At 39.7% G+C, this 23,039-nt stretch overlaps 1 protein-coding gene across 1 annotated transcript; it reads left to right on the top strand.

Annotated features, from left to right (window-relative positions):
• Positions 1-341: 341 nt before the first annotated feature.
• Positions 342-23,039, top strand: adgre5b.1 (adhesion G protein-coupled receptor E5b, duplicate 1). Its single transcript, XM_084711916.1, has 17 exons — positions 342-348; positions 3,841-3,915; positions 6,202-6,348; positions 6,443-6,580; positions 7,041-7,184; positions 7,573-7,616; positions 12,844-12,954; positions 13,054-13,207; positions 14,089-14,208; positions 14,327-14,532; positions 14,784-14,951; positions 17,064-17,258; positions 19,342-19,559; positions 19,700-19,858; positions 21,118-21,286; positions 21,430-21,531; positions 22,897-23,039. Exons 1-17 carry the CDS (start codon positions 342-344, stop codon positions 22,936-22,938), a joined length of 2,199 nt encoding a protein of 732 aa, XP_084568042.1. The 3' UTR covers positions 22,939-23,039.

The following is a 23,039-nucleotide window of genomic DNA, read 5'->3' as shown; positions in this document are numbered from 1 at the left end:
CACTGTTTTCCTGTGAAACTCCAGCAGTGTTTTGTGGGCTAACAAAATAAACCTGGCCCTCAATCAGCATGAGAGAGTAAATAATAACTAAATTTTCATTTTTGAGTGAACTATCCCTTTAAGGTCCAGTAAGCCTGTGGCTGCCAGTACTCTCCATCAGTAATATATGTCATTTTGGGAGTAACTGACAGTCAACCTATTCTGCCATGTTTTTTTTTTGTTTTTTTTTTTTTACCACAATGTACAGTTATGCAAAGTTTTGTGCCATTATGTAAATTGTTACCACGGATTTATATTATCAGTGGAAATACTGAGCAAACTGCTAGATAACTGTTACGACGATGGACAGTGAGGGTCAACCACAGAATCTGATCCACTTTCAACTCAGTCACAGAAAAATGCAGCTGCAGGCTACTGGCTATGTTGTCCTTGAAGCGGTCTTTTATTTTTTCTGTCAGACAGGCACCAGATGCACACAAGAAGGTGGGCGTGAGAGAAAAAAAACTGTGAGAATCGCAGATCCTCCCTTTGATCCATTTTTGATTAATCTCACATTAATCCATTTTTCATTAAGACTCGAAACTTTGACAACCTCAGCAAAGACTGTACAAAAGAACTGCATGTAGCCAGTGAGATGTCAGCTTGAGCGTCATCCCAAACCAGTCAGCATGAGAGGTGAGCAGGCTATCAAGCCCTCCAACAGTGAGGCTTACTTTACTTCAAACAGACATTTTTTGTGCACACTTCACAAAATGATGTGATGAAAAAAAAGGTCAACACAACAGAGATGTGGCCCCCTATTAGATTATTGTTTTAAATTGGTTCAATCACAGACTCCCACATGATGAGTGTTCCTGTTTCTGTCAGAGGAAGGCATGGGTCTCCCAAAGTTCACCAGTGCATTTACACCCTCCCCCTTATTTAAGTGACCCTCTACAGCCATGAGTGTGACTCCAGTCATGCTTGTCTCTGAGTGGGTGTGTGTGGAGGCCAGTTTAGGGCTGAGGCATACAGTCTGTGCTCATGAGTCAAAAAATGTGACTGACATGTGTCTGTTGTGGTATGCAGGTACCACGTGTAGACAACAAGCAGCACTTTAAAAAAAAAAAAAAATGTCCTTGTTCTCAGAGCCACAGGAGAAGACGGTTGCAACAGTTGTTACACAAGAGAGTGAGAAAAGCATGTGAGTCATGTACACGTTACCCAGATGGTAGCAACACATAGCAAGCTCACCTGAACACTAAACCCAGCAAGTTAAACCCACTACAAGGACTTTTAAACTGGTTATGAAAGAGTTTCACCTTATTACTGATGTCTCTATCTGACTTACATAAGCAAACAAAACCATTAGAGAGATGATTGGCTATTTGTATAGTTGGTCTTAATGGCTGTCACTGGGTCAGATTCTGCTTGAAATCAGATGAAGCAGTTTTCTCAGACAAAGTTAGTAGTAGTGTCATACATTAACCAGTTTAAAGAAGCAGGAGGAGATTTTTATTCAGATAATTTAATTTTTTATGTTAGACTTTGCAGTTATGGTGGTGGAAATACTACTTTTGTCCACAGGGGCCAAAATAAACACAATTCCCTGTAGCTTTAATGAAAATACTACACTGATGGATGGCAGACAATGTTTGTAGGCAGAGTGGTGGTGTTTTATATAAAAGCAATGCCAATATGCAAATGTATAACAAGACTAACAAAGAGGTCTGCATTATACCTGCTAAAGATTGTCAAGTAGGACTAAAAAAACAAATTTAGACCTGATAATAAATGAAAAGTTAAGGTCACTAGAATTGTTGCATTTCATCCTGATGGGAGTTTCTGCACCAGAGTTCATGACAATCCATCCAATAGAGAGGCAAAATCACGACCCTTATGGAGACCACCTAACTTGTGAAAAAATATGAATTGTGGTCGATGGCGAGAGTAAATTTTTTGTTATTCTGTTTGAATTGTACCGAAAATCACACATATGATGCTTCTCAAATTAAAAGATAATTTACAAGTCAAAAAAAGTCGCTGTTTATTGTAAAACTGTTGAAGTTTGATACATAACCAGAAAGACTACACACCCAGAGGTTGTGTAAATGATGTCATGACTTTCTCCATCCAAAAGTTGTTAGCCACTGAAGCTACGATGCCTGTGTATGTAGTCACAAAACAACAGGTCTCATTCTAAATCTTCACGGCTGATAAAGGTCTGGGAGTCTTTAGATAACATTACAAGCATATAGGGTGCATCGCACCCTGTATACTTTCATTTCTGTATAGCAGTTTTATATCTATTTAGTCTTGACACCTTGAAGTTGTCCATGTTAATTATATAGGGAAGGTATCTTTATAAGCCTTTTTTGTTATTTTATTGTCTTTGTATATATATATAATGTGCAAATAAAGTAAACTAAACTAAACTAAATGAGATTGGTGTTGATGATGTATATTGTGAGACGAGACATGTAGTTCATTGAGTGGCTTCACACAAAAATAAACTATGAACAACTTAACCCTACCACAAATTGCGACCTTTTCTTGCAAAAATATGTTTATGTTTGTAAAATGACTGACAATGTATGCATGGACAAATCCAGCTATGTACTGGAAGTTAACAAGCTGCCATTGCTGCGGTGGCATCTCTCTACAGTATGAGCGTGAATGAATGCAAGCCGTTAAGCAAGTTTACAGTTTTCTACTTTTACGCTCACTTTTTATTTAATGTTACTTTTGACAACAATGTCCGGGAAGTTGGCAAGAACCTGTGCAGTCATGTAAAATTTCAACTTCTTCGCTATCCTCAAAGGTGCCTGATCAATCCAGTTATCACTGTCACTGTCACCAGGCAACAGCAGACACGGTGCCTAGAAGAGAACCCCAGAGTTGCAAGATCTCGCTAGCGTGAACATTTTGACATTCCCTTCTAGACACCACCAATAGACCCTGACAGTGAAAGACATGACTTGTGGGTAATAGTGGCGCTGCTAAATGGCGGAACACAAAGTGGTGACCAGATTCGTCCATAATTCATGGCACAATTCAAACAGGATCAAAAAATTATGTCTCTCACCACTGACTAATATTCATAATTTTTACAAAGTAATGTCCCACGGGGCTCACCAGAAAGGAGGGACTTTCTATTCGACTGTTCCCAGGGCCGTGCTGCTAGCATTTGTTCCAGATACATGTCATCTCACCAATAAATCAATAAATATCTTGCTTCCAGAGGAGTTTTGGAGTTATGAGGAGACAATATAACACAGAGGGGATGAACTTAGTTACACAAACTATGAGGGTTTGTAACACACTGGGCATAAGGAGCTCTGATGGGGGTTGAGAAGTTTCTGCTGATATTTTAATACTTTTGTTTTGTCATGACTCTGGGTCACTGTTGAATCTAAACAGACTGCAGCTGCTTCCTCTACAGGGTCCCTAAGAAAAGAGGAACGCTGTACATACATTTCAACATGTAAATTAAAAGCATCTTTACTAGAAATAGCTTAGAGGCTATTTCAATTCTCAACTTTTACATCTGGGGATTTTTAAAAAAAAAATATGCTCAAATTTGGTAAGGGGTGGGGGCCATAATACAAATTGGGGCAGCACTAAGGTGTGCACTGTTACACTTAAGGTTTCATTTTTGTTGAACTCTTGCAGCATCACCTCTAGGAGCCAGTGTAAGGGTGACTTAGGCTATTTAAATGTTCTTTCTGGGCAAAAGTCAAAAGAAGAAAGCATAAAAAAGGGGCAAGGCAGGCATTGTGATCTGCTTCATTTTATCTTCCTTGTTATTTTAAGCCTTAACTGTGACTCGAAAATAAGTTGCCTCTTTCTGTTTCTCCGCAGGCTTATTGTGTATGCTGGGGACATGTGCCGAAGACTGTAAGCGGGGCTTCCAAAAGCAAAGAGGCCGTTGTGTTGGTAATAATCAGCTATCTGACCTTTATTTTTAACCATCCCTCTCCACTGTCATGCTTCTGTCCACCAATATTTTATTGTGGCTTCTACTAAAAGGGACATTTTCACCCTAAAATTAAAGATCTTTCCCCCTGGCCTGCAGGGGTATTTATCCAGAGATGTCTGCCTTCTCTCCAATCCAATGGCACTTTACGTGTGCTTCTCAAAACACCCACAAAACACATTTGAAAAATTAAAAAACAGTTTATCTTTTCAACAGTCATAATCTGGTTACTCAAAATAATCTATAAACCTTGTTGTGAGCAGTTTCTTGTAGGAACTATTTTCTTTTTAACAGAATTAAGGTGGTTCTGGTAGATTCTGAAGTACTCCTGTAGATTCTACTGCAGAAAGTAAGTAGTTCCTACATGAAACTGCTCACAACAAGGCATGTAAATATTCTTGAGTAATCTTTTATCATTTATCATTTAGTCCCATTATATTGGATAGAAGGCAGACATCTCTATGGCCAATATCTCCAACACTCTGCAACTCACACCAAAATATCTGAGGGATAAATAACACTACAGGCCAGGGGAAAAATATCTATTTGTTAATTTGGGGTGAATTGTCTCTTTAAGAGAAGAACTCTCAGAGAGAAGTGCTGTTTCTATTACGTCTAACTGGAGTTGACGAAGAAAAGCCTTTTTTCATCACATTCCACTTTGGTTTTCCATTTTAGGCATTTAAGCAATGCTCACATCCAGAATAGATTACAATGAAAACAACACTAGAGGAAGTTTAAATTCTCAGATTACTCCAATTTCAAGCAACCATCAAAAAATAGCAAGAAATTAAAATTCTGAGCTGTAACCTCAGACTTATGGTGATCATGGTGATACTGATAAGAAATATTGTTCAAAATCAAACTGTCAAGTTTACTATTTACTGACAAAAGCATACAATGAGACACAGTGAAAACATGGGTAACACTTTACTGAATGGGTGTGCATAAAACTGACATGCTATCTGAGATGAACATGAATGAGCCTTTATGAATGTTTATGACTGTTTTCGCTAAGCCATTAAAGTCATTTGGTCAGTTGTGTCATTTTAAGGGCTGAAAAGGTTGATGTTGTTTCAGATGTCTTTGTCAGGCCGAACACAGCCTCAGAGATGGCTGTTAGCTAGTTTGATAGGGAATACAGTACCAAGGTGGCTTTTGGGGTGGTTTTGCTCCTGGCACCTTGCTAGTTCCATGGCTAACTAAGATAACCAGCTAATTAGCCTGCAACAGTTCACAGCCATTTGCAGTTGGCCTACTTTAGCAACAAGCAGCAACAAGCTAGCTATGGCATCTTTCTATCTGGCTCTGTGTCGTCAAACAGGCCTTATAATATTTAAAGAGACACAATCAAAAATACATATTTTTCTTCTGACCCGTGATGCTGTTTATTCATCTATACTGTTTTGGTCTGAGTTGTCTAGTTTTGGAGATATTGGCTGTGAATATGTCGGTCTGTTATCAAATCTAAAGGGACTAAGTAGCACAAGTCTGGTGTTTCTCCAAGCGCCAAGAAAAAAAAAGTAGAATCTACCAGAACTACTTTCTTACTTTTCTTTAAGAAAATAGTTCCTACCTGAAACTGCTCACAACAAGGTCTGTGGATTATCTTGAGTAACTGGGTGTTGATTTTTAGAAAGAGAAACTGGTGTTTAATTTTCCAAATGTATTTTTTTTGGTGCTCGGAACAACACAGAACATCTTGATGACTGATATCTCCAAAACTCTGCAACTCACAGAAAAAAAAACAAAAAACTAGATGGACGAAAACAGGCCAAAGGAAAAAATGTGTATGTTTGATTTTGGGGTGAACTGTGCCTTTAATGACATCTTTATGACCAAATGTCCAAGTGTATGGCTGTTGTTGACGGCAAGGAAATATCCATGACACATTCTGGTCTCATGATAGCCATAAACTCATATGACAGTTTAATGTAATGTTAACGGTTAACGGTAAGTTTGATAAATAGAGTTACTATGGCATGTTTTTGACAGGTAATGTTGTTGTATCAAGTTGCCATAGCAATGGCATTGCAAATGACCCAGTTCAGTGAATCACTTCATGACAATAATTATAAACACTCATAAAGATTTCCACATCTTCTGGATAGGTGTCATATCATAGTTATTATGGCCGTGCCAATCATATGCACTCCCCTTCAAATGAAATGTTTCAAAAACGTGTATGTTATGTATCAATCTGTGAAATGTATCACCATAATCATTTTATCTTTCCAAATCAACAGATATGAATGAATGCGAAGAATACTCAGATCCTTGTGGGGAAAACACAGTGTGCTTGAACACGAATGGCAGCTACTACTGTAACTGCCTGTCTGGGTACACAAACAGAGGGAAGGTTAACTTCACAGGGGTAGATGGACAGTGCAAAGGTAAGTGCGTGTGTTTGTGAGAGAGTGTCTGAGAGCGTGTGTGCCGCCAGTGTCTCTGTCTCGTCTAAACCAGCTTCACTTGTTTTTCTGTCAGATATCAACGAGTGCATTGATAACCAGGATCCCAACATCTGCGGTCGCACTGGTAATTGTCGTAACCTGATTGGGAGCTTCAGGTGTGACTGCCATTTTGGGTACACCAACGACAGCATTAGCCATCAACGCTGCGTTGGTGAGTAGTGTGTATTTTTTGTGAATACAGGCACATTTCTCACAGTCACATAAAACTCTGTATAATTATGAAGAATAAAGTAGCTCAAAGTTTAACCTAACCAACATTTCCAGAAACTGCCTGTCGTGAACTGATCTCAAAAAAGGTCATACATGCTTGTGTTTTACCCTAAGTCAACTATTATAACTCCCTGTACTCTGACCTAAACCACAAAGACGTCTCCTGCCTCCCACGACTTCAAATTGCAGCTTTTAACTAACTTTTGGCAAGACGACAGCTCACAACACTACAGTAGTTGCCGGGAAAGTTCAGATCCATTTGCCAACAATGAAAGAGTCACAACAACCGTGACCCTGGTTACATTGCAGGCATGTTTGATCTGTTTGCAATAACTGTTACAGATTAGCCATTTAGGAATGTCAGTGATCACTTCTGCCTCTGCCCCATCTCTCTTACACAGACATAAATGAATGCAACAATGCTGAAAAGAAAGGAGAACACCTCTGTGGAGCGAGTGGGACCTGTAAAAACATTAACGGGAGTTATTGGTGCAAATGTCCAAAAGGATACACTAATTATGGCAACGAAAGGATCCCATGCTCAAGTGAGTTAATTCTGCTCCATCACTATTACGTACTTCATATTAAAGATGCATGTCATGGCTTTCATTTCCTCATATTAAATCTCTAGTTGTTCCCACCGTCCTTGAAGCACAAAATACACCACTTGTTGTACACTTAATCTTTGTGGTGTAGCTATCTGTATATTCTAGGCCCTTGTTTTCTCACCCTCCTCTTCTTCCTCATTTCTGTGTCGACTCATCTGATTTTAGATCATCTGTGGTGTACATCTCACAAGATAATGTGGATGAGTTTCTTTTCAATGCTGCTGCTGTGCTGTGTAGATTTTTTATCACACTCCTCTGTTTAAAATGCACAGTGAAGTATCAACAGGTGAGATTTTATCCTGAGGTTTCGCTCTGTTCTTTCTAGAACTCGACTGTGACACCTTCAATGCTGACAGTGAGACTGCACCGGTAAGCTGCATGTCTAGATACAAAATTTAAGGCATAATTCTGAACACTGAGACAGTAATAATAAAAAAAGACATAGAAAGCTCAAAAGCCTAATTCTCAACTCAAAGACTTTGGGTCCTATTTAGATGATGTGTAGGACATGGTCTAAAGTGCAATCGTGCGTGTGTATTTAGGGTATGTCAAACTCCACTTGTTGGTTGTAGTTAGTCTCTAAGTGTTTTGGGTATAACATGAATAAAACCAAACAGTGTCATCTTTCATTCCCTTTAAGAGCCAGATACGCCTGCCTCTGACGCATTAATGTTTAAATGTGTTTGCACTTGACACATGACTGCTGTGACACTGTAGCACACATGGAAGTGTAACAACATTAATTACTGAAAGCAGCCTCTCTAACCATTGAAGTACTACATTTACATTTTACATTTATGCATTTAGCAGACGCCTTTATCCAAAGCGACTTACAAAAAGAGGATTAACAATCAAGCTACATAGAAGAGGCCCTAGAAGAGTATCGCTAGATCAGGACAGGAGATGCTCTCTGAAGAGCTGGGTCTTCAGGAGCTTTTTGAAGGCAGAGAGGGACGCCCCTGCTCTGGTAGCGCTTGGTAGGTCATTCCACCAGCGTGGCACAACGCATGAAAAGAGTCTGGATTGTCTTGTGCGAGGTGCTGGGACAGCCAGGCGGCTTTCCTTTGATGACCGGAGTTGCAGAGGGGTAACATGAGCTTTAATGAGAGCATTTAAGTAGGTAGGTGCAGAACCTTTGAGTACTTTGTAGACTAGCATTAGTGATTTGAACTTGATGCGGGCAGCCAGGGGTAGCCAATGTAGCTCAATGAACAGAGGGGTGACATGTGCCCTTTTGGGCTGATTGTAGACCAGACGCGCCGCCGCATTCTGGATCATCTGTAGCGGTTTCACAGGCGAGAGATAACCATGGGCAGGCCGGGAGGCCGGGAGGCCTGTTAGAAGTGCACTGCAGTAGTCGAGGCGAGAGATAACCATGGTTTGTATTAGCAGTTGGGCAGCTTGTTGGGTTAGGTATGGTCTGACCTTCCTGATATTGAATAAAGCAAAGTGGCAGGACCGGGTGACAGAGGCAATGTGATCCTTAAAGGTCAGCTGGTCATCAATCATGACACCTAGATTTCTTGCTACTTTGGTAGGAGCAAGGGATAGGGAGTCAATTTTGATGCAGATGTTATGATGTATGGTTGGCTTGGCAGGGAAAACCAGCAATTCGGTTCTTGAGAGGTTAAGCTGGAGATGATGGGCTCTCATCCATGCAGATATGTCAGAGAGACAATCTGAAATTCGTGCCGAGACAGTTGAGTCACCAGGTGGAAACGATAAATAGAGCTGGGAGTCATCAGCATACCAGTAATATGAGAAGCCATGTGAGTGGATGATTTGGTCCAGCGAGGTGGTATATATGGTGAACAGGAGAGGGCCTAGCACGGATCCTTGGGGCACCCCTGTGACAAGGTGGTGTTGTGCAGATGTGTGACCTAGCCAGGACACTTTGACCGCCCTGTGAGGTAGGATTCAAACCAGGAGTGCGCTTTACCGGTGACGCCCATGTTTGAGAGTATAGTTAGTAAGATACTGTGATTGACTGTGTCAAATGCTGCTGATAGATCAAGCAGGATGTTTTGTGCCATTTTCTCTCAGCGGCTCTGAGGTTGGTGCGCAGCGACCGGAGGGTATCATTGAGCCAAGGGTGGGACTGGGAGGATCGAGCGGGTCTGGTGGATAGGGGACACAGCCTATCCAGACAAGAGCTCAGTGTAGAGCACAAGGACTCAGTGGCATCATTAACCTTCAGAGAGGAAAAAGTGCTGGGATGTGGAAGGGCGGAGGCTACAAGGGAGGAGAAGTGGGTGGGAGAGAGGTTGCGGAGGTTACGGCGGAAGGATACCATGGGAGTTGGGGTAGGGGTTGGTTCAGGGAAGCAGACCTTGAATTGAATGAAGTAGTGGTCAGAGAGATGTAGAGGCGTAACAACCAGTGTATCTATGGCACAATTTCGGATGAGGATAAGATCAAGGTCTTTGCCAGCTTTGTGAGTAGGAGGACTGTGAACCCGCTGTAGCTCAAATGAGTGTATTAATGATAGGAAGTCTGAGGAGCTTGTATATTCATGTCCCCGAGGACAAGCATGGGACAGTCATGCTCTGGGATTGACGAGAGTAAAATATCTAGTTCATCTAGAAAGTCACCCATTTGCCCTGGTGGGCGATAAATAATGATCACATAGATTTTGACTGGGGCAGTTACCAGTATGGCATGGTATTCAAAAGAGTTGTATTTGACCAAGGGCACCAGTTGATTATATTTCCATTTGCTGGAAAGTAACAGGCCTGTCCCACCTCCTCGCCCAGATGAGCAAGAGGTATGGGAGACAGTGTAATTGGTTGAAAGTGCAGCCAGGGTAGCATTGTTTTCAGGTTTAATCCAGGTCTCAGTGAGAGCCAGGATGTCAAGTGCTAGGTGGTTAGTATAACCAGCAATAAAGTCTGCTTTGTTCACTGCAGACTGGCAGTTCCACAGTCGTACAGAGAGGGTAGAGCCTGTGAGGGAGGTTTGCTTTAACGACCGGAGGTTAGCAAGATTGCGGCGCTGTTTGGTAACATAGAACCTTCTGTGTGAGCCGGAGATAACAGGAATGGGGTAGAGACACATTTTGACCCCCCAATTTTGAGTGAGAGGACTGCCCATCGAGAGACAAGCAAAGGGAATGGGATTGCCAGTTCCACTCCTTAGTGTCTTCGATTGCTCTGATTGCCCAGCCGTTAAGGCAGTTTCGCCCACTGATGGTTCTCAGGTGACCTGGTAACCCACCACAAGATTTTTTTAAGCAGAAAAAGCAGAAAACTACACTGCAGACACTCTTTCAAGGCCCTTTCCTGTAGCTTCCTCTGTACTAATGAAAGAAAGCACACAGACATCAATACAACACAATAAAGAAATCACCTGGAAAGCTTGAATTTCACCACATCATTTAAAAGACAATTTAATGATCAGAGAGATTGCTTTCAGTTTCGTTTCCATGCATGCAGTAATGTCGCTGGAGCAAAAATCAAATACCGTATTGCTATGATTAAGTACCTGCCACAGGTAGGGCTGAACGATTTATTGTTTTCTGATCGAAACGCGATCACGTGATCGCCAAAGCTGCGGTTTTTTGCAGTGCTCCTGAGGGCTGTACTACGAAGCAAGCTCAACACAGCCAGGCTTTCTTTGCATGATCTGGATCGACAAAGCCTAAAACCGCAATCAGAGATAACGGGTATCACGACGGTGGTTATCAACTCACTTTGTTAATCCAGGCTTTCGTCTTCAGACTCTGTGCGCGCTCACATAAAAGGGGCATTTGTTGCGTCATTTGACTCTTCTTCCACATGAAGTGAAGCGATCGCAAGCCACTTAAGTCAAAATGATCAAGTTGTTATAATTATGAGCTGTGGAAAGTATACTAAATACATTATGGCAAAAAGCAACATTGTTGCTGCAAATAAAGCAGGAGAAGAAGAATGCTGTCAGAAAATTACTGATCGACTAAATGCGGTCTTAATGCTGCCGTTTATTCTAACATGAAAACTGCACATTAAACAATAAAACTCCATACAGCAGATGTAAACATGATGAAGTCTGTCTGACACTGTCCTTTGATGACAGAGACGTGGAGATCACTTAAGTTTTTGGCTAAACGAACGTAAAATGAGTGTTACTGATTTGATTTGATTGTCCGTGATAAATGATGATGAATTTTCTAATCAGTGATCTGAGCTGCAATATCACCAAGACAAAACAGATAACAGTAAAAAGTATTCAAAGTGTCTGTAGTTGCTTCATCATTATTTTACTGTGTGGATTATATACGATGTCAATTTAAAGTGTTAATATGATCTGGAGCAAACGGGAAAAATGACTTTGCATCACCAAACGGAGGTTACCATGACAGCACGATGCAGACAGTTTGTGCCGCTGTTTCATTTTTAAATTATATGGATTCGTTCGGTGATATTATGAACATACAGCTCAGCAGCTTTTAATTGTTAATGTCTTCCCTCAGTTTAAAAGCTATATCGCTCATAAACAACCTTGTTAGGACAATTATAAGTTAAAGAACGGCGCGTTTTACAGATGATTTAATCTGAAACTCTTAACATAACCTGCTCCCGACCAGGTCATGAGTTTAGCATAAATTACCACGGTGATCTAGCAGGTTAAAAGAGAGCCACTTTCGTGACACTGAAAACCGTGGCTTTAGACTCAACATAGCTCGCTAACACATTTATCTCGCTTCGTAGTTACACCCCTCTGACGTGCATCATAACCAACAATGCAGCAAACGTCATATGGAACTTAATGAATGGACCAGACCTGTGTGTGTGTGTGTGTGTGTGTGTGTGTGTGTGTGTGTGTGTGTGTGTGTGTTTGTTTATTAATTTATTTATTTATACAGATTTAATGTGATGATGTGTGCGAATTGTCTTCAGTATAGTAGGTAGTTTTTCTCTTAATGTTATGTTTCTTTGAAGCCCTCACAAATACCTAGTTTGAATAATTAATAATGATTGTAAATGTTACTATACATTGTGAATATTGCACTGAAGCTTGATTTGAGGAAAAAATCACGAATCGAATTGAAATCGCAATATCTGCCAGAAAAATCGCAATTAGATATTTTCCTTAAATCGTTCAGCCCTAGCCATTTCATCTTTACATTTTCATCTTCTCTGTGGTTGGCCTGAAGCCACAGATCTCTTCTTTTACTGTCCTTTGCTTTTTTGGGGAAATAAAGAAAAATGTAAACTGTGTTTTGTTAATTGTGTGAAGAAAAAAATGCAGCATAGTAGCTTTTAGGCATAGTGGCGCTGGCACCAGCGGCACTGTTACGGTGCTTTCACCCCAAAGGGGGTGTGACTGTTCTCGAGACAGGGACGTGATGACTGCTTTCATGAATGTGTATGATTGTATAGCTTGAATTTTGTGTTCTCGTGTCTTCAGAACGATGTAAAACTGGCCAACACATTGTACTTTCAGATGGATGAATAGCTTTGGTAGTTGTTTAAAAGGGCATATAACTCCTATGATTCTATGCTACTTCCTCAAGCAGCATTTCCTTTATTTAAGTTTCTAAACCACCCTGCAGTCCTGTTGAGTTTAATATGAACTTTTTAATAGGTCAAACTGAATAGTCTCTGTCTCTGTCTCTCAGATGCTTGGAGGCCTGGCAGACATTTTGTTCATGATGAGAAACAGCTGTGTGGCTCTGTCTGATCCAAGCGTTGCCAGTGAAGTGAAAGCTAATGGAGAGGTGCTACTGGAGGTCAGTTCAGCAGATACTAAACGCAAAAACACCCAGTCTTATGCATACAAACACATACAGTATTCTCATTTCCCCCTCTTGTACCTGCAACTTGGACAGAAACTTTTCACAGCGACTGAGACCATCCTGTCCCCCGGTCACCTGACCAGCAGTGAAGATGTCAACGGACTACTCAATACGGTGGAGAATGCTATCATACTCATTGGCCCACAGCTCAAACACAATCACACCAAGCTAGAGACCACTAAGACAGGTAACACTGTTCACAAGCTCAGTCATGATTTGAAAATGGGTAACACTTTTTTTTTTAGGGGTGTGCATAAGACTGTCATTACACTGTCATAACCATAACCATAACGTCTTTAACAATGTTTATGACTGTTGTCATCCTGTCAATTATATAATTATTAATGCAAAGTTGACATTTGTCTTTGTTATGACAACTTGACAGCAACCAAGACAAAAATGTCTTTCTTGCTAGGTTTGCCTCCTGGCAACCCGGGGCTGAATCAGCAATTTAGGCGGCTAGCTCAACAGCTAACCAAACTAACTAGCTAATGCCAGATACAGATAACTGCAGACAGCAGTTCACCCTATTACATCTGTATGACAAGTCCAGATAGTACCACTTCAGGTCCATGTCCAGGATATTATTCATGAGAATGTGTAAGTGTAAACTTAATAACATTATTTGATATGTCGAAAGTCAACCACTTTACTCAAGGTCTCATGATGGCCAGTGTCAAAACCAACCATATGACAGTATTATGTAATGCTTATGTTGCCATAGCTAATGTCAAGTTGTTATAACAAAATACATAATTGGCTTGATTAATGTCAAATTGTCATAACATCCCCAAATGTTCAACTTTGCATTAAAAATAACATAAATCACTGAATGACACTTGATAGCAATCATAAGCATTCATAAAGACTCCTTCATGTTCATGTCAGTGTCAGTGTTATGACATTGTAATGACAGTCTTATGCACACCCCTTCAAATAAAATGGAGCTGAAAAACTGTAAGTTTATAGGCCTTTTCCATGGACAAAGATGTATGCAAAATTCAATGAATAAAAGTGGGAAATGTAATGTGAACAGCGCCATTTGAAATCAGCTTTCTGTTGAAGTAGATGCAGAGATTGCAGTGCAGAGGGGACAGACTCCACCCACTGGACCAATCCATCTGACCAGTGAGAATGCTGCACTCGTCACTGACTGGACAACAGCAGCTGGGGAAGGACCATACCACGGTAAACTTCTCTTCTCTTCTCTTCTCTTCTCTTCTCTTCTCTTCTCTTCTCTTCTCTTCTCTTCTCTTCTCTTCTCTATCAAATACTATGATCTTATCTTTATTATCGTCCTTTACAGGTTTTGCATTGGCTGCGTTGTTGAGCTACAAGAATCTTGAGAGCTATGTTAACCGGTCCTTTGAGGAGCTTGTGGATGAAGAAAACAATGGTTCAGTTCCTTCTTTTAAGATCTCCTCTAAAGTTGTGTCTGTTGTAGTCTCCAACCCGTCTACACAGAATCTGAGTCACCCTGTCAACATCACCCTCAGACATCTGGACCAACAGGTAGTCACACAATCTTTTTATTGTCCTACTTGTAGCACTGTGTTACCTCTTTTGATTAGTCATTGGTTTCAAAATAGCTCACTGAAGGACTCCTGTTTGCAAGCTGGCAAACACTGGCACATTTATAGTATGGTGCATTGTCCTTATAAATAAATAAATTACATAAAAAAAGTACAAGAATACTGAAATATGAAGGTAAAAAATTAAACACAGCCTGTTTTTGACATACTGGTTTTGTGTTGTGCCTATAGGACACAGATGAGTCCTTTGAAGTGAGATATATTTGTGCATACTGGACTGATGAAGGGACCTGGTCCACAGATGGCTGCCATCAACAGGAATCCAACGACACACACACTATGTGTACATGGAAACATCTGAGCAGCTTTGCTGTGCTTATGGCACTCTACCCTATGGAGGTAAGAAGCATACACACACACACACACACACACACACACACACACACACACACACACATGCACACACACACACACACACACACACACACACACACACCAAAATTTTTTTAATTAAAGGAAACGTTAAATGAAAATCTTAGTAAGGTATTTAGTTTGGAATATTATTTGCATGTTTCCTTTAAAAGTAAAATTGTGTAAAACTCCACCAAGAAAATAGCTTTTAAGTCTGAAGATATTGTTGGACCAAACTGTTACTCACTGGAAAAACTTCAAAACTTCAAAAGTTTTTGTTTCATGTCACTTTTCATGACAGTGGTGCTGTCACCACCTTCGGAACCACATACACCCTGCCTTCCAAGCACTACAGCTGCTACCAAGTTTAGCCAGTGAGTTCCATAGATGTATTATCTGAATCTAGATAGGACATCATAGCTCAGCCTTGCTATCTGTTTTTTTTTCCAGTGGGCACTTGTGGTATGACAGCTAAATAAAATCCCCCCACATCCCAAAAAGCAGTTTCCCCTTAAGCTGCCATTATAAAAGAAATTACTGTAAAAATGTTGACAGGACACCTCAAACTGCAAACAAGGCCAATTACGACTCTTTGTATTATGAAGTTTTTGATCCATGGAATTTTTATATTTGTAAAATTTTCCTAGAGCAAAGAGAAAGAGAAAAGCGATTTGAAAACCTGTAACACACAATGTAAAGTCTATGGGCTGAATGGGAATCAGCAGGAGAAACAACATTGCTAACTTTATTTTGAATCAACCTGCTAGAGGCTGTCGCTGTAAATGAACATACATACGGTAACGAAACTTCTGTGGGTTATAAAAGAAACTCATGCTATCTAGCAAGCTATGTCAGTTAGTGAGCTTAGCATCAAAGTGAGGAGTCTGTGTTAGCATTTATGTCTAGTTCCTGTTGACTTCAGCAAACACAGAAAAAGTCTGTCTTTTTGAGTTGTGTGTCTCTTGGGAACATATTCAGAATGAAAACTTTTCAGATAATGCTAAATTAACCAGCTAATTAACAGCTGCTGATAACACTGTCTCTTCGCTTTGAAGCTGAAGAAATCAAGCTCACAGCTTGGCTAGTTAGCCAACTAGCTAGCTAGCTAGCTAGGTAGTTTCTGTGTTTATTTACACAAGCAGCTAGATATATATCTATATAACATGCCAAAATTTCTTAATTTGCTTATTTCATAATTATTTATTTATATACAAGTGAACAGTGTGGTGGTCCATATTCATGTACTTTAAAGCTGCACTAATCAGTATTTTTATATTAACAATTAGTCACACTGTTCTGTGACTTTATAGTCTCGTTACACTCATCAACTTCATTTTGGCAGAAGCTCTACTGAATGATCTACTTGCCCTGCAACAAATGGCAAATATAATATACATACATACATACATATATACACATATATGTATGTATATATGTATATATATATATATATATATATATATGTATATATATATATATATATATATACATATATATAATTTCCCTCAGGAAATGTCAGGTCACTAGTAAGTCAACTTCAAATGAATGCTGATGTATCAACTTGAGGCAGCTGTTTTCTAACAAGTAATGTAAAATCAGCCTTATATTATTTAAGTAATATCCCAAGTGGCCAAAAGCTTAGTTATTGTTTTACCAAGCAAAGTAAGATGAACAATAAATTTGTTTCTTTCTTTCCTTCCTCACTCAGCTGTCAGTGTAAAGACACACATAAAGCCATGCAGTGGACAAAATGTGGTAAAGTGACGTCTATGGTGCCCTTCTAGTTGAAAAAATATAATGCAGTGCTATTTAATTTATTTGGACTTGATGCGCCTTTAAATAGTTAAATAGTTCCCTGGGTGTTTTCTTACAGAGTTGTTGTACAACACAATTTCAATTTAAACCAGGAACTAGACCTGTTTCACCTTAAATGTGTAACTATTTGAGCCACGCTGGTGCCCCATCACTTACAGCTGGTGTCCTTTTCATTCTTTTTGTCCTTGCCCCTCAGACGGCCTGAGTTCACTGCCACGTTATGCTGTAAATGATGACCATAACCCCAGTTAAACAACTTGAGGCCTGTTGTGTTTTCTCTTACAGCACACATTTGGCCTCCAGGTAGTGACCAAGATAGGACTGGCCATCTCCCTGCTGTGTCTCAGCCTGTGCATCCTGACGTTCAAGTTCTGCCGCTCCATCCAAGGGACCCGCACCACCATCCACCTGCACCTCTGCATCTGCCTCTTCATGGCCGACATCTTTTTTCTGGCCGGCATTTCGCAACTTAAACCTGTGGTAAGTTTGTGAAAGCAGATAACTTCAGTTAGAATGTAATCATGTCATGTTTTGCATTGTCTTGTCATTGTATTAAGAAAGTAATTTGATTAAAATGTTTACAACTCGAACTATTCAGCTCATGTTGCTACAAAGCAGAGCCCAGTTAAAAAATGAAAAGACACCCTTCTTCTCATTAATATTCCTAAACCTCAGGCCCATCTCTGTGCCTCATTACAGTGGAATATCTGTGTAGTTATCTCAAGCCAAAAAAGAGAACACTGCACTTGGGAAAACTTGAGAAATAACCAAACAGGAAGTTTCCTTGTACTCATTAGTAGTAGAGGGCAAGTCCTAAGTGAACTAAAGTAACTGTATTTAGTAAAGTTTTCAGGAACTTGCACTTTGCCTTCCATTTCCATTTTATGCAACTTGACACATTTACACAATAAGATTTCAGAGGTATCTGTATTTTTTTTACTCAGCTACAATTTTTTGAACAGCTACCACCACTGTAATTACTTTATAGATTAGGATTTTACACACAAAACATGATCATTTTATGCTACGTTGTTCAAAGATTTAACCAGAGATTCTCAGTTTTTTTCTCAGCCAAGGACCCTTTACATTGTAATTATATTTTCTATCTTGTAAAGTTTACAAGATAGAAAATATAACAGGAACCAGTGTTTTTCAGTATTGTATTACTCAGAATTAATGTAATATTATTACTCTACCCGGTAATAAGTAGTGTGAATAACATTGTTTCTTAACAGTTATTAAATTAGTTACTAATCCAAGAAACTTTGATTTACAAGTGAGTTTGGATTAAACCATCTAACATAGGCTTTATGAAGTTAGTGAAATTCAGCACCACTTTCTCCTGTTTCTTCTGTTACAATAATTTTCTAAATAATGTAATAATATGACACAGTTAATGATGTTTTAGTTTTGGATAATATTAAATGAGTCACTCAATCTTGAGAACTGTGACAAAATGGTTTTGAGGGGGTTTTGATTTTTTCTTCAGTTATGTTGGGACATCAAAGATCTAACTTGTGGTTATTAAACCTTGTAACGGACCAACCTCTTACTGATAAATTTTTGATTAAATGTAGACGTCAGCTTTGTCAGATGGAAAATCTGATGGAGTGACATCTTGCAGAGTTGATGAAATGTTTCATTTTTTCATTACACATACGTATTTTTAAATCACAGTTCTTATTAATCCTTGATTGAGAAGTGCTATGGTGTTGACATGTTATTGTTATATAGCAATATTATTTAATGAATTTGTCAAAAAATAGAAAGCTCACCAGTGTTTGAACAGTATTCCTGTTTTTTTAAATTTTAAATTTTTTTAAAAATTTTTTAAATTGTTTGAAATAGTGAATTCTTGTCTGGGACAAAAGTGTTTTCTGGCACAGGGCAAGTTTAGAAATTTAAAAAATAAAGTTATACATATATTTCATAAATCCTAAAAGAATATATTTTCACCAGAGAATTGGAAGTTTTACATGATTTGTTTTAAAGATGATCTAACTACAAATGTCTGTAATTTAATTACTGCAATCTAATAATCTAAATTATGATAATCAAAAGTAGCTTTTTCTTCTTCAAAGTTTTATCTTAATCAGATTACTGCTGTTAATTCAATGCAGATTAAGACTCAAATGCAGATATTAGAGGCAGACAGGAGCTGTTCAGTGTTTTTAATGATTTGCTTAGCCTTAAGTAAATGTTCAGGAAGGGAGGATCATCGACCAAAGCAAGGTAAAAACAAACAATAAATCCAAAATGTGAGGATGAAAAATAAAACAGGGAGGGGAATAAAGATGAGGATGAACTAGCAACTGAGGATGGAACAGACACAAGGGTAAATACACTCGGGGTGGGGGTAACAAGACACAGGTGAGGGCAATCAAGAACAGGTGAAAACAATCAGACATCAAAAAAGGCGAGAAAACAGACAAAGACAGGAAGTAAAGACACACAATGGGAGACGTGAACCAGAAAACCCTCAAACCATGACAATGCAGTGACAGAGATATTTCCTTTCCTCTTTTCTGATTTTTTTTCTTAATGTTGTCTCATTACATAACAGGGTGGCTGCAGGTTCATTGCAGCGATGCTTCATTTCTTCTTCTTGAGTGTGTTTACCTGGATGCTGTTGGAAGGGGTGCAGCTGTACCGTATGGTGGTGCTGGTGTTCAATGCCACCATTCGGCCCCTCTACTTATATGTCGCTGGTTATGGGACGCCCCTCGCCATCGTCATTATATCTGCCATCATTAGACCACACCGATACGGCACTGATCAGCAGTAAGTCTTGCAGAATGTGTGTGCTTGCGTGCCTGATGTGTGATAGCACTTACATCATTGGATTACACAGACCTGCTGTTATCTATCTTGGTGATGTGAGGACAATCACGTCACACACGTGTTTCTTTGCTCTTAACCAGCTGTTGGCTGTCCCTGGAGGACGGCCTCATCTGGAGTTTCTTCGCCCCCGTGTGCCTCATCATCATCCTCAACGTCTTCTTTTTCATCATCACAGTCTGGAAGCTCGCCCAGAAGTTCACCAGCCTCAACCCAGACCTCTCCAAACTACATAAAATCAAGTCAGTCAGTCTGTGTGCTTGTTTGTTTGCTCTGTTTCTGCTCTGTCTTTAGTAATACATAACCCAAAACTGCACAATCGCACTCCACAAGCAAACACTGAGATAACACTCAAGTTGATCGAATGGGACAGCTTTGGGAACCAGATGGAAAGAATGTGAGTGTTTTGTGCGGGAAAATGTAGAGAATGTTTTCATAGCGCTGCTCTCTAATGGGGTGCTACTGAGAAACTTTTCCTCTCAACTTCATCTATGTGTGCCCATTTTTCACTCCACTCACTCGTTGTAGACAACGCTGTATAAATATGTGCAGCTGCAAAACACATATTAGCTTTATTCGGTTTAGTCCAGGGAAGGAAGGGAATGTAAAGTCAAGGGATTAGTTTTTCAGTTAAACTCAGAAAGTATTAGATTATAATCAAAAGGTTTCTGTGGTTTCTGTCAGTGAAAAAAGTTTGTCTCATCCACGCTTCAGGAGGATTTCTCCTCCCCTGATCGATGATCTTTTGGTGAAGTCGGGGAAAGAAATGCTGTCTGATTCTGAGAGACCTGGGGCCATATTACAGATGAGTTCAGACATTAAGAGTTGCAGATAGGAATTTTCCCAATTTGGTATAACAGGAGCAAATTCTATCTTTAAATTAGGATAGGAACACTGACTTAAGAACTGTTCATCTGTAATAACTTTTTTTTTGCCCTAAATCCGGTCCTAACCCTAATTACCATGGTTACCCAACACTTAAAATAGGATCTGCAAGTTAGGGAGTTTCTGTAACATGGCCCCCAGGTCTCCACTTGTGTTTCAGATGGTTAAACTTTTATGAACTCTTATTTTCCTCTGTATCTCAGTTGTGAATGTAGTTATTCATGGGAAGAAGAGGGATACACCACCAAATAAAAGAAAGGGCCCATAGAGAGTACAGTTGCCTTTTGCTTTTCATTTTAGTTTTATTTATTTATTTATTTAATAGGGATGATACATGTCGGCATTGTTACATTTAAATAAAAAATGCAGTGCATATAGGACATCTAGCCGTAGCTAATTTGCAGATAAAACATGAAATACAACATAAACTTGTCTCAGTTTCCCTTTGCTGAGGACCCGTCCCCTTTGTCTTCCTTTCAACTGGTCAGGGGTTTTCCACATACTGCAGTGCTCTCTGAGTCATCCCGTGTGTTTGGCCTCATGCTAATCTTTTTTCTTTCATTCTCTATCTGTTGTCCTTTTCTCTAAACCCCCATCCTCTCCTTTTCCTCTGTAGAGCTTTCACAGTGACAGCAATCGCCCAGATGTGCATACTGGGTCTGATGTGGGTGTTTGGTGCCTTCATGTTTGAAGGGGGCCCTACAGCAATAGTATATATCTTCACTATCCTCAACAGCCTACAGGGAGCGCTGGTCTTCATCATGCACTGCCTACTGTCCAAACAGGCAAGATACAGCACAGATGAGTGTGTCCGTGTGTGTGTGTGTGTGTGTAACTGGGCCTGTATGCATGAAGATTAGTGTAATAACAAAGACATTACATTGCATTGAAATATTTTTTTTTCCTGATGTTCTGCTGCCCTCTGCAGGTGAGAGATGAGTACGCCCATTTCCTCTCCTGTATCTGCACACCACAGAAGAAGAGATATTCCGACTTCAGCAGTACCAATCCCTCCAGTAGTCAGTCACAAGTAAGTGTTATGCCCGGTTCGGGGGAAAACCTGAGCACAACACAAAAGCGTCTCCCCTCTTTCCCCACTCCTAAGGATGACCAGTGCCACGGCAGGTGCAGTCCGACAAGGAATGATTTATTTATCACTCACATCAGAAAAACATGGTAGAAAGACGTCAGGGTGAGCATGGCCCAAAACAACAAACAAAACGATCAGGGGTTAAATGAACTAACTTACCTACCCACAAAGTAAAATAACCGAAATACAGGTATCTTACCTGCCTCCCTAACATAAACAGGAGAAAAAGGTATTTACAAAATAAACGGGCTTCTCACCCCTACCGCTACCAAGACTGCTCTCTGTTCAGTATTTTCACATCTGCATCAGGCAACACATAAACCACACTATCAGCCTTCTCCAGGCTGCACGGCACAAAAGGACGACGTGGCACGGTCAGGTTGGGAGTCGGGAGACAGAGGAGAGACGCTTTGACGCCGGCAGGTGCCATTTTCAAGTAGGCAGCCTCAGCCTCAGAGCCAATCATCATCCGACGCCCATGCTGAGGAAAGAGCACAAATAGTAACATAACACCACCCTTTGGCAAGGAGGGGAAAAACATTGATGTAACGACCTGGGTCATAACATAAGTATAAAGTAATGCAACATGTACTCAACTACTGTGCTGGAGTGGTACTTTTGAAGTATTTTACTTGGGCATTTCCTTTTTTATACTACCTAGTACTTAAACCCAACCCTTTAGAAGGAAATGCACCAAATATTTGACATTTACAGTAAAAGGTTACTTTGCTGATTCATATTTAACATCAATAAGATCAGAATGAAATGATCTGCAAATCCTTTTTGACTTGTATTCAGCTGAATACAGCACAAAGACAAGATATTTAATGTTCGAACTGATATAAATGTATTGTTTTTTTTTAAACTATACACTTATCCTGAATTTGATGCCACAACACAAAGTTGTGGAAACAATAGACTGGGAGAGTTGTGTAATGCTCAGAAAACACCTGTTTAGAACTTTCTACAGATAGACAGGTTAATTGGTAACAACAGTTTGCAAACAACTTGATTTTAAAATAAGTACATTCTAATTTTATTTAGATTTTACAAAGAGTCTCAGCTTATATTTCAGTGAAGCATCATACATCATAACATTTGATACTTTAATACATTTTGTTGGTAGTACGAACTTATATAAATAGTCTAAGTTTGAATGCTGGGCTTTTGCTTGTTATGGAGTATTTTTATATTGTGATATTGCTACTTTTACTTAAAGTATATTTCTTCTATCACTGCAAACATATTACATACAGTGTTGTCGTCTTACATTGTTTCTGAACTTGTCCTGTTTCTGTTCTTCAGGGTTCTCGAAGTGGGCAGCACACCGGAGAATCACAAATATGAAGGGCTCTATTTTTTATTTTCCCCCCAAAACAGAATCTAACACCTATCTGAGCGAAGTGAGTCCTGATTTTAAAGGTCTGGATCACTCCACATAAAATTCA

This window comes from Lutjanus erythropterus, chromosome 3 (assembly GCF_056507025.1).
Source record: "Lutjanus erythropterus isolate fLutEry1 chromosome 3, fLutEry1.hap2, whole genome shotgun sequence".
Lineage (NCBI taxonomy): Eukaryota > Metazoa > Chordata > Actinopteri > Lutjaniformes > Lutjanidae > Lutjanus > Lutjanus erythropterus.
The sequence above is the reverse complement of the archived record's forward strand: the minus strand, read 5'-3'. Positions and strand labels throughout refer to the sequence as shown.